Source organism: Sciurus carolinensis, chromosome 4 (assembly GCF_902686445.1).
Source record: "Sciurus carolinensis chromosome 4, mSciCar1.2, whole genome shotgun sequence".
Lineage (NCBI taxonomy): Eukaryota > Metazoa > Chordata > Mammalia > Rodentia > Sciuridae > Sciurus > Sciurus carolinensis.
This window is the reverse complement of record NC_062216.1, coordinates 123849755-123863130: the sequence shown is the minus strand read 5'-3', so window position 1 is coordinate 123863130 and position 13376 is coordinate 123849755. Positions and strand designations below refer to the sequence as shown.

At 33.4% G+C, this 13376-nt stretch overlaps 1 protein-coding gene and 1 non-coding gene across 2 annotated transcripts in view; one reads left to right on the top strand and one right to left on the bottom strand.

Moving 5' to 3' along the window:
- Positions 1-13376, bottom strand: part of Tbk1 (TANK binding kinase 1) — a 42212-nt gene that overhangs the window by 17887 nt on the left and 10949 nt on the right. Inside the window, 4 exon segments of the mRNA XM_047550531.1 lie at positions 2249-2359; positions 5261-5421; positions 10773-10954; positions 13144-13273. Coding sequence (XP_047406487.1) covers positions 2249-2359; positions 5261-5421; positions 10773-10954; positions 13144-13273 — 584 coding nt within the window.
- Positions 11308-11381, top strand: Trnaa-cgc (transfer RNA alanine (anticodon CGC)). Its single transcript has one exon. It is a non-coding gene; the product is annotated as a tRNA-Ala (tRNA).

Genomic DNA, 13376 nt, shown 5'->3' with positions numbered 1-13376 from the left:
ATGTTTCATAATACATTACACACACTGCCTGAAGGTCATTTTATACAGTATTTTTAGTGTACCTGCATTTTGACTATGACCTGTCATATGAAGTCAGATGTGGGATTTCCTACTTTTACCATGCTGGCACTCATAAAAGTTATAGATTTTGGAGCATTTTGGATTAGGGATGCTAAATTTTATTACTGGACTAATTTTCTTAAAAAATTAAAATCTGTCAACTTTTCAGAAAGCCAAATAACCTTCATTTAATGTCACTTGTCAATGAACCAGGGAGTGCAGCTTTTTGATGTTAGCTTAACTTTTACTGATTGTCTTTGATTCTCTCCTTGTTCAATTCCTTGCTTTTCCAAATCATCCATATATATTACTAGCCAGTGAGAGCAGTTGATTAGTACCAGATGGTCATGAGGATAAGATAATGTTTTAATTTCCAGCAAAAGGTCTTTAATGACTTTGTAATATGGCACTCCAACATATAATTTTATATATGGAATTTATATGCCTTTTTAGTATATTTCTGTAGAAAGTATAGTAATTGATACCAATTTAACAAGGAATAATTTGAATAAAAAGCTCATAGTTAAAAAAATTGAGTGGAAAAATGCTTTCACTATTATGCATGTTCAAAGAGACTTTCAATAATAGAATTTCAAATAGATTTTAAATTTTAAATTTGGCTATATGATAGCCACAAGAACAATCTCCTGTGAATAGTTTTTTAAAATACAGAGTACACATTATTTTTGCCAAACAGGTGTCCACTCTCCCTCCTTTGTAAGGACTTCAAACTCCTCTACTCTGGAGCATCACTCCTTGAGCACAGATGGACATGTGGTTATTGTGATTAACTGAAGGTGGCCAGGTGGTGGTACAAATTAATACAATGAAAATCAATCCAGAAATGTTTGCTAAAGGAAGAAAGGCTTCTTCCCATGGGGCTTTCAAAACCATGAGACTGTTAGCTTAGGAAAGCCAGCAGCCATCAGTGGCTCCCAGGAAAGAATCTGATCTTAAGTGAAGAAAGTCAGAGAAAAGCAGATCTGAACAAAGGAAAGAGACCAAGTCTTCTTCACTTAAAATGGCTAGGTTAAGTCTTTCTATCCAGTCACGACAGGAAAGAAGATAGTTATTTATTTACTCATTTATTTTGCAGTCTATCACATTTTTGCTTAGTTGTTTTCATTTAATTTGTAGTATTTAAAGTCCTTGTGCCCACAACTTATAACTGGTGCTAAAGCTAGTATATCAGACCCTCTGTGTGTTCACTTGTGGATTAAATAACTATCACACTCAGGAAAAATGTAAGTTAATCTGATAATTCCAAATGTTGATGAGTCTTAGCTTTATTTCCAGAGTAAAAATTTTTTTTTTTTTTTTTTTTGTGGTGCTGGGGATTGAACCCAGGGCCTTGTGCTTGCAAGGCAAGCACTCTACCAACTGAGCTATATCCCCAGCTGCCCAAAAATCTTCTATAATTTACTTTCTACTTTTAATTTCTTTTACATTAATTTTTTCCATGATAATAGGATTCTTATCTTACAATATAATTTTTTTTAAAATTCTGGTGGCTAATTTAAGACCCATATAAACATTTGAAAGTCTGAAAAGTACTAGAAAACCATTATTTCTCAGCTTCTGAATAATTTGAGTATTTTTTTTTCCCATTTATAGGGCATTCTTTTAGAGTATTTTTAAAAATGAGGATAGTATCACACTTTTTTGGCATTTGCTTTTTACAACTCCAATTGAGATGTTTACTCATATCTACACTACTTTTTGTGGTACATCAATATGAAGGTCAGTACAAAAAAATACCAAGGTCCTGAGTAGAATCTTGACTTTGGAAGAACTCCAAGACTAGTAATTAGCAATTTCAAAAAAAACTATATGCCCTATGAATAGAAGGAAGACCAGAAGAGCAGGAGAAGAGGCACAGGGTAAGGAAAGAGCAAAGGGTAAAGTACTAGAGAATATATGGAACAAATTATATTATGTGCATATATGAATATGTCACAATGAACTCTACTATTCTAATGAACTAATAAAAAATATATGCCCTATGTCCTGTGGAAATCATTTATGTAAGCCCAGGATAAATCTTTACATAACCACAAATGACAAAAATCACATGCTTTAATAATAATTAAAACCAAACTACACTTAAGTATTTCTGTGTGTGGTCTTAGGCAACAAACATTTCAAACACCAAAGTGCAAAAGATAAGAATTGGGTACACTATACTTACCGAGAAAGACTACAAGAAACAGGCATGTCTCCACTCCAATCAATTGGTCCATTTTCTGCTTTCTGTACTCCAGATATTGCACCAGAAGGCTTTCCAGTGATTATTTTATACCTTGGGAGAAATAAAAGCAGAATAAAATAAGCAGTTCATTATTGCATGGCTTATTAATGGGTTTTGCAAAAGTATTTCCTCAATTGCACCTACAATTATCTACTAGACGAATAGTGATTGATGGTCACAGGATCCATAAAACAATCAAAATATTTTGAATCTGACTGACTGAAGTAGAATAGTGGTTGTACGATTATTTTATATAGCCATAATTAATGTTCTTTTGGGATCTCAGAGTGCCATTAACAGCATCTTGATGTTCACAACAAAAATATTAATTTTTCCATCTGAAAAAATGGAGCAAACAAAAAAAGTTATGTCACAGAATATTTCTAGACCATGAAAATAGCATCTAATCCTTCTTACTCATATTATCCAAAGGCACAGTCAACAGGACTATAAAATTACTGCAGAATGAACAATAGCATTCTTTAAAGTTAAAAAAAAAAAAAAGATAAAACTATAACAGCACAGTATCAGAAATTTTTTTTTGTATTTTGAAAAAATATATACACACACAGGAATAGATATATAGACCAAAATTGTAAGTCAAATTTCATGTGATTCCTGAAGATAAAAATAAAGATGAACCAAAGATAGAGATGATGGGGAAGCAAAATATCATTGCAATGATGTAGCAAGTCAAATAAAACAGCCTTTTAAAGCATTTTGTAACTTTCCTAAACAAAACCTAAAAGTAGGAGAGAAATGAGAGCTTCAGGCATTTAAGAATACTTTCATCCCCATTAAAATATTACATTACCTAATACAGAAGAATCTTATATAATCTCATGTCAGAATTTAATATCTAAAAAAATGTGTGCTGAGTAAATCAATGTGTTTAAAAAAAACTACAACCAACCAGTACAACTGATTGATTTAGACTGTTTGCTGCCTCCTCAGTAGAAACGATCACAATTTCTGCTTTGAGAGATTTTTTTTTTGGTAGTGGGGATTGGACCCAGAGGTGCTTAACCACTAAACCACATCCTCAACCCTTTTTATTTTGAGAGAGCGTTTCACTAAGTTGCTTAGGGCCTTGCTAAATTTCTGAGGCTGGCCTCAAATTTGTGATCCTCCTGCCTCAGTCTCTCGAGTTGCTGGGATTATAAGTGTGTGCTATCATGCCCTGAGAAAAGATTTTTTTCAAAGAAGGAAATTAATGAAAAATAAGGTGTGTTCCCACGAGAAGGACCTGATTACGGAGGAATTTTAATGGAGATATATGAGATTTATGCAGAAGAGAGGCTAACAGAAAGAATGATAGAATTATTATGTAAATTCTATTTTTTTGGTACTAGGGATTGAACCCAGGGACATTCTTACACTGAGTTCCATCCCCATCCCTTTTATTTTTTATTTTGAGATACTTTAATTTGTCACTAAATTGACAAGACCCACCTTGAACTTATGATCCTCCTGCCTTAGCCTCCCACTTCACTGGGATTACAGGTATGTTCCACCTTGCCCAATTATTATATGTATTCTTTAAAAACACTTAATTTAAATATGGTAAGATCTACATATTAACATTCATAAGATACAAATGGGATGCTGAAGGAGCAATACTGCTATACAATGAGATGAATATATCATCATCAGCAAGTAAAATAGTCATTACTGACTACTTTAAGCACCTCTAACATTCACTAGGGTCAGTGCTCATAAAAAGCAAAATTTCTGTATGAAAAAATAAAGTCTTTCAATGTACAACTGCCCACATTGGAGTCAGGCAAAACTCTCAGGTATTTCTAGTTGTCTGTGAGTCAAATGTTTTCTTTAAAACATCTGCAAAATGATGATTACCAAGTTGTAGCAAAAGTCATGGTATGAATTTATTTTATTTCCTTATATTAACAAATACAAAAATATTCTTCTTCCTCAATTTTGAGATGAGATTAAATAAAAGGTTATAATTTTACAGTTGAGATTATTACTTTAACTTTGTAGGCTTATAAAAGGTAGGGTCAAAAATATAAAGGTCTGAAAAATATATGAAGAACTAAAAGAATGGTTGCACAGGTTAGGCTGTCCATGAGTTATTGTTCCAAATCATCTACTACACGAAATCTTTATAACCTCATAGTTGTATATGTATGTGGGTTGGCTTTTTCTCATGAAGCAAGGTCATTCATTCATTTCTTTTAAAATAAGAAGCAGCATGGTCAGAGCATACATGAATTTTGTAATAAATTTCACACCTCGGGCTGGGGATATAGCTCAGTTGGTAGAGTGCCTGCCTTGCAAGCACAAAGCCTTGGGTTCAATCCCCAGCACCGCAAAAAAAAAAAAAAAAGTTTCACACCTGAAACCTCTTTTTCTTGACTGTTTGGTTTACAATAAATGATTCTGTACACTAATTATTTTGTAAAAATATGGCAGAAAGTAATATCCTATACTAATAAAATGCAGTCTCTAAATCAAACTGGCAATACTAGAAAAAATTTTCATATTACTGCCAAAATGTTATTTTAAAAATGGTTAAATGAATCAGATCAGTGAAGAATAAGAATTCTATTTGTTTTAGATGTGGTAATGGTTCTAGTACTCCATAGAATTTATTATTTTTTTTCAGTTGCATGGAGGAAAAATGCTGACAAATATTCAAAGTGAAATAAAGAAACAGTGTGCTGAAATAAAAATCAAGATGTGATATACTTTCAAAGATGGACCAAAGATTAGACACCATTTATACTTTGTACGTAAGATATTTAAACATGATGTGGAAAATTATGACTAAATACTTTTATAAGGTTGCATTCTTATTAAAAACCAGATAGTTCATAAAAAAATCAGAAATGACTGATAGGTCAATTTTCATTAGTGTCCACTTCGAACATATGGTGAAACAAAATACATACATTTAAAAAATTATATATAATTTTAGATGGGCCCACTTACATCACTTCTTTATTCCTGCGAGGTCCTTCAAATGGTCTAAATGGTAATGATCCAGTAGCTGCATGGTAAAATGTTACCCCAATGCTCCAAAGATCAACCGTTGCTCCATATTTCTTTTGATGATCTTTTCTTAGCACTGCTCTTTCATACATATCAGGATGCTAAGAAAAAACAAAAAGGATGAAAAAACAGTGAGCTTGTGACCAATATATTTACATCAAAAATAGGTACTCGATATTTAGAATTCTATCATATTTTCCTAATAATTTCATGCTTCCATTCTCAAAAGACTATTTCGTATCTTTCCTTTTTCACCTCAAACTTCAATACCAACTCCTTTGACCTTCAATTTTGATGACCTCACTTAATATTTCAAATAGGAAATGGAAGCCATAAGACCAACTTCCCTTTATTTTTAAGTGTACATCAACCTACCTGAATCTGAGACCATTTGTCAAACTTACTTTCCAGTTAAAACAAAATAGCTCCTATTAAAGACCAACTTTTCCATTTGTACTATGGAGCCCCTCATATTATTTTACCAATTCCAGAAATGAATTCTTGTAATGATCCCTTTTACTTTATGCATCAATTTTCCCTCTCCATAACTTTCACTAAAATAAATAAGAATAAAACCCTAAATTGACCCTACAAACCCCTTTCAGCAATCATCTAGTTCTCTGCTTCCTACCACAACAAAATAGTTACCTTACTTCTTCATTTTCCGTTCAGATCTAGTGTATTAAATATCCCCTATATACTTTAACTTTTAAACCTGTCTCCTGTCCTGAGCTTCAGATTCCTATATCCTATTGTTCTTTTTAATGTTTAAAAGGTAGCTCAAATTTAACACATCCAAAAGAGACTTATGGTCTTCTCAAACCTGTTTCCTACCTATCGTTATCTTTTAAATAAATACCACCATCTCTCCAGTTGCTCATACCCCAAAACCCTTTGGTTTGTTTCATTTCTCACATGAAATCCATCAGAGCTAGTCATATGGGTTCTGAAGTAAAAACTAAATCATCTAGCATCAGTTCAGAGGATTAGCTTGACTGAATGCATTAGGGACCTAGTGACCCAGGTAAGAAGCTGGTCTGATGTTAAACATGTCATTATGCACAGGAGACACTATCCCAGATTTGCAGAGAATAGTTGAATCTTCTAAGAAATGATGTACGAGTTTAAAGATTTGCAGTGGCCACACAAGCTCAGTCTTCTGACATCTGCCTTTATGAAAACTATACACTGGCAACTTGAGAGTTCTTGGGAGATACAGCTTCATGAATGTACTAGGGACCAAAGTACAGTCATCACCCAAATAACCCCAAACTAAAACAAATTCTTTTTTTTTTTTTTTTTTTTTAGGTGGTGGGGATCAAACCCAGGGTTTTGTGCTTACAAGGCAAGCACTCTACTGACTGAGCTATCTCCCCAGCCCCTAAAACAAATTCTTAAGACACTGTGGGATTTGTCTAAGGCTTATGGGGTTGGGAATCTATGCAGGAAATACTGCCAGGGGTGTTTTTTAAATGATGCAGTCTATGACTCTGACTCCCAAAGGATTAGTCTCTGGATTTTGTAGGGAGAGTCATGGGTGTGGGAAGGAGAAAGACAATTTTGGGAAATATATTTTAGTGTGAAATGAGATAAGTACTTTAAGATCTGGGTTTAAAATGAGTTTCCAAGTACATGCCTAACAGATAAATGGGGTATAAACAGCTATGCTGGTTGTGTGGCAGAGAAAATAAAATGACTGCTAATTAAAGTGACAGCCAGATCAGCAGCTAGTGCTTAGTGTATAAATGGTCCGGTGTCTAGGCTCAAAGTACCTGGATATGTCTGATATCTTCTGGAACATGAGGCCATCGATCAAGAAAGAAGAGACACAGTGATTCTAGAAGGAGACAAAGGGGGGACCACCTCAAAAGGTACAATAATATACAACTTAATTGGTAGACTTGGAAGTTCTTCCTCAAGTAGTGATTGATGGGAGTGGCTTGACACATGTTGGTCTGACATGTGTTCCCACTGGCTCTCTACTGACTGTGCCACTTGTGCCTGGGTAGAGCTTGGTATAACTGGGCCTGGGTGACTGCCTCTGTAATAGGAATAAAGCTACTCCAAGGCTTTCAGGATTAAATCGTTGAGATAATAAGTGTCATATCAAAAACAATGGAAGAACGAATGATATTTTCCTTGGGCTTTAACACACCAAGAGAGAAGATTTAACTTCTGGTAGGGTAATTCCTGAAAAATTCCAAATCCATAAGGTTTACATTTAAATACAGAATGTTTCTAGATTGCTGAGCTTCAGACTATTATTTATTTTAAAACTTCTGGTTTTAAAGTATTAAAACTTTCTGTATTTGAAAATAAGGATAAGGTTATTTTGAATTAGTAAATGGATTAGAATACAATTTGAGTCTAGAGTACAATATGGATGTGGAGTTAATTTATTTAATGTTTTGTTCTTCCCAATTTAAAAGTCAGAAGCAAAAGCTAACCTGTGTTTCTAGGAGGTGATGTGGAAGATTAACAGTTGGTACTGGGGGAGCAAGCTTATGAAGGCTATTTGTTATGGTTATCACAATAATTGGGAAAGGCTACTGGTATTTAGTGGGCAGAGACCAGAGATTGACAGGTACCTTGCAGTATATCTAACAGTTCCAAAAGATACTCTTTCCACATCACAAATTACTTTCCAATATCCTGCCAGATATTTGTGCAGGTGAGAAATTTTTTTTTAAATTTTTAAATTTGTTCTTTTTAGATATACATGACAACAGAGTATACTTTGACATATTATACATACATGGGTATAAATGGGTATAACTTCCCATTTTTGTGGTTGTACATCATGTAAAGTTACACTGGTCATGTATTCATATATGAACATAGGAAAGCTATGTCAGATTCATTCTACTATCTGTCCTATTTCCATCTCATCTTCCTTCCCTTTATTCCTCTTTGTCTAATCCAATGAACTTCTACCCCACCACCCCTTATTGTGTGTTACATATCAGGAGAACATTCAGCCTTTGCTTTCTTGGGATTGGCTTATTTCACTTAGCATGATAGTCTCCAATTCCATTCATTTACTGGTAAATGCCATAATTTCATCCTACTTTATGGCTGAGTAATATTCCATTGTGTCTATGTACCACTTTTTTTTTTTTTTAATCTATTCATCTACTGAAGGGCTCCTAGGTTGGTTCCACAGCTTAGCTATTGTGAATTGAGTTGCTATAAACACTTATATGGCTGCATCAGTATAGTATGCTGATTTTTAAGTCCTCTGGATAAATGCTGAGGAGTGGGATAACTGGGTAAATGGTGGTTCCATTCCAGGTGTTCTGAGGAATCTCCATACTGCTTTTCAGAGAGGTTGCACCAATCTGCAGTCCCACCAGCAATGTATTAGTATACCTTTGCCCCTATATCCTCACCAACATTTATTGTTACTTGTATTTTTAATAATTGCCATTCTGACTGGAGTAAGATGAAATTTCAGGATAGTTTTAATTTGTATTGTTTTCTCAAAAAGACAACTATTATTTAAGCCAGATTTGTTTAGACACTTTACCAAGAATTGTTCACTATTCTGGAAAATCATGCCAATGACCATATGTGATTTTGTGATACATAATTCACTTAATACAAGCTATCACTGCACTTGTATTCAAAGTGACACTGCATACAGGTAAAAGCATATATGACTACTTTGTTTGTTTTCTAGTGAAGTTGTTCCTAAACTTTACATATTAAATATCTGTTATTTTATTATGAACTATTTTCCTTTATATTATTAAGATATCATGGTATTTTTTCAATTAGGTATGTAGGTTGATTACATTATCTAAGAATTTCACTTTGAGATAAGGACATTTGTAAAATATTTATAAAAATGGTTGTTCATCTGACAGGGTGGGAATTACTACTAGCCTATATCATCTATTGGGCTCCAGATTACCATTTCATTTCTAGCTCCTACTACTTGTTCCCTCACTCACTAAATTCCAGCCAAACTGCCTTCCTTTCTGTCTCCTGAATACCCAAGGTCATTACTGTCTTATGCAGATGCTTCCTCTGCTTAAAATACTTATCTTCAAATCTCTGTCTTGCTTCTTTTTAACATCTCAGTGTTAGTTCACTTAGGCCTTAAAGCATGCTTTCCCTGGCTATCTTTCTCCTGCTAGTCACTCGTTATATTATTATCTTTATTTATTGTCTCTGTTAAACTTTAATGTTCCAAATTTATCTTATTTAACTACCCAATTTATCTAGTTAACTTCTGTTTTCTCTACTAGAATGTGGGCTCCAAACAGCAGGAATGGTGCATGTTTGGTTTACCTTAGAAATCTCAGCAGTTAGAACAGTGCCTGGTTCACAGTAGGCACTCCATAAATATTTATGGAATGAATGAATGATGTCTATTATAGGTACTCTTATCTAAAAGATTGTCAAACACAGCTACAGATAAGTTTGGGGTTATATGTTGTTAGGAAAACAAATAAGATGCCTAAATTCATGCAGACTTAGAATAATCTTTTTTTTTTTTTTTTTTTTTTTGTGGTGCTGGGGATTGAACCCAGGGCCTCGTGCTTGGGATGCAAGCACTCTACCAACTGAGTTATATCTCCAGCCCAGGGTTGTTAGACTTTATTCTTCATCTCATAACATTACAACAGCAGCATCCAATTGGAAAAAAGTCACAGAACCTAACACTGTCAAGACCCTCAGAGCCATGAACAATTAATGAAAGCTACATAAAACTTGAAGCTACATGCCTAAAGTATTTACCTTTTTTTTTTTAATACTAGAGATTGAACTCAGGGACTTAAGCACTGAGCCACATTCTCAGCCCTTTTTTTGTATTTTATTTAGAAACAGGATTTTGCTGAGGTTGACTTGCCCAAGTACTTACTTTTAAGTAATATTTTAAGTGTTTTAAATCTTACTAACTTTACGCAAACACACCTAAATAAACCTTTTCAATCCAAAAGTTTTTCTAGCTTTCTGGCATTTCAAGTTAGGTATTTATAGAGGCATTTCATTTTGTATGTAAAATAGGCCTTGTGGTTTTTTCAATAACCAAGTTCTTCTGAATATAATTTTCTGTTTTAGAAATATAATTAATTTTGCTCTAAAGGGAATAGTATTATAACAAGCTTGTAATGTATTAACTGCTCTGATCCAAAAATAGTATCCTTTAATGGTTAGATGCTTCTTGAGGGTACAGATAGCTTTTTATTTCAACAAAGATTCATGACCTCAGTAAAATTAAAAGATTTAAGGGTACTACAAAACTTCTAAGAATTTTTAACAGAAAAACAGTGCTCTCAAGAACCAATATCCTATATACCATATTTGTTAGAATAGAAAATTCAATTTTTGTTATAAAAATTACACATAACATTTTATAGATTATGAATGGGTTGACCAATTGCCCGATTATATTTGCAATACATTTAGCTTTTTAAAATGAAATTACTAGTGATATATAACTTACCAAATATTCTTCTGTACCATACAGAGAAACAAACTGCTCATCATCTTCTAATTCTCTAGCTGCACCAAAATCTGTAAGTTTGTACACAGACTGTCCATCTTCCCCTATGACACGCATGATATTTCCTGGCTTGATATCACGATGCACTATTCCATTTTCCCGAAGGTGATTCATTCCACCCACTTTGGTAGTAAATATAAAACAAAGGATTCATAATGTGGGTATCTATGTGTACATACATATCTCAAATTCATTGATATAATACACTCATATTCAAATAATATGTTTTTCCATAAGTTGGCGCAAAAACATTTCACTCAAAGTAACAGATATTCTACATACACCCTTCATTTTCCAATTATAAGGAGTTTTAGAATAAGAACCAATATGGTCTAGGGAGGGCTCCAATCTCCCTTAAATACTATCAGGAAAATGTAACAAAATGGTCTTAAGCACATGATTTCTAGAATTGCTTTTGGTGGGTGTGTGTGTGTGTGTGTGTGTGTGTGTGTGTGTATCTTAAGAATAATAGGGCTGGGGATATAGCTCAGTTGGTAGAGTGTTTGCCTCGCAAGCACAAGGCCCTGGGTTCAATTCCCAGTACTGCAAAAAAAAAAAAAAAAAAAAAAAAAAAAGATTCCCAGAAAGATATCAAACTTTTACTTTATATTTCTTTACCTTGGGGGAAAATTGCATAAAAATTAAACTGTATTCAGTAAAGTAACAAAAAAGTAAAAGGGCAGGTGTTTGATTTGTTTCCACAAAAATGTATTTCTTATATGCTTAGTACTTTTTCAAAAGCCCATTTTATTTTCATTTTATTTTTAAGGTGACCATTGAAATTAAGCTAAGTGACAGGCAGTGTCACTCACTGAAACATCTGATAGCTGATAGAATATCCAAATTCCAACATATAAAATTAAGTTTAAGGGTATCAATGTACAAATATTGAAAAGACAGGGCTAGCAGTATACTTAGGAAGGCACCAATTATATACAATTTCTATTTGATTAAAAAGGCTGTAGCATACTAATAATTGTTTCACTTTCATTTAATCCTTAAATGGTCTCCACTCCACTTTCATTGTCAAGTATAAGAATTCCCATTAATTTTATACTTTCCTTATAACTGGGCTTTCCCCATTCCTCAAATATTGGGTTCATTTATTTTAAAAAAGTTACCATTTCCCTGGGTTGCCATGTTACAAATAAATAAATAACAGGTTTACTGAGCCTAACATTTTCTAAAGTGTACAATTTAGTACTTTTTAATACAGTCCAGAGTTGTATAATTATCACCACTGATTTCAGAACATTTATCATGCCCAAAATAAAACCCCATTTCCATCACACCAAAAGAAATCACATAACCATTATCAGACACTTCCCAACTCTATCCTCCCCAATCACTAGCCTGCTTTCTCTATTGTCTATTTGATTTGCCTATTCTGAATATTTCATATAAATGGAATCATGTAATATTGTGGCTTTTTGTGTCCAGCTTCTTTTATTGAACATAATGTTTTCAAGGTTCACTTATATTTTAGCATGTATCATTAATTCATTTCTTCTTAGGAATGAGTAATATTCCATCATATAGATGGATATGCCATATTTTTGTCCATTCATCAACTGATAGACATTTGGGCTATTTCCATTTTTTGGAAATTATGAATAACAACATTATGCACACAGATGTGTAAGTTTTTGTTTGGATATGTTTTTAATTCTTTTGGACATATAGTTGGCAGTAGAACTGCTGGATCATAAGGTAATTCTATATTTAACCTTCTGAGAAACTGCCAGGCTGCTTCCCAAAGTGGCTGTATGATTTTACAATCCTACCAGTCTTGTATGAGGGTTTTAATGTCTCCACATCCTTGTCGACACTTGTTTTTCTCTTTTTGATTTTAGTCACCCTAGGGGAGTAGGAGTTGGTATTTCATTGTGGATTTGATTTCCAATTCCCTAATAACTAATGATGTTCAGTTATTTATCTTTTAAGGTACTTGTTGACAATTTATATATCTTTTTGGGAGAATATCTATTCAAATCCTTGCCCAATTAAAAATTGGGGTTGTCTTTCTATTGTTGAGTTGCCCAGATAAAAATTCCTTGTGATTTGCAAACGTTTTTCTCTCATCCCATGGGATGAGAGACTTGTTATCTTTTGACGTACAGACATTTTCAATGTTGACTAAGTCTAATTTATCTGTTTTTTTTTTTTTTTTTTCCTTTCAGGCACTTGGGCTTTGGTATCATATGAAAGCATGACATAAAGTTCTTCCATTTTGAATGGAAATTTCTAAAAATTTTTATGTCATGAAATGTTATACACATACACACAAAATCATAAAAACAAACAAACATACCCACATCTCGTAAAACAATTAAAAATTCTGATTCTGGCAGTCCATAGGCATTAGATGGTTCTTCTAAAACAGTGTATAAACTCCCACATGGACAGAATTCCATAATGAGTACTTTATGTCTTGTTGTTGTCTGGAAAAAAAAGAATTATCACAATTTGGGAATCAGTGTGAAAAAAAAAAAAAAAAGATTTGATTATATGGCAGTACTTATCTGATTTTATTTGTTTTTACTT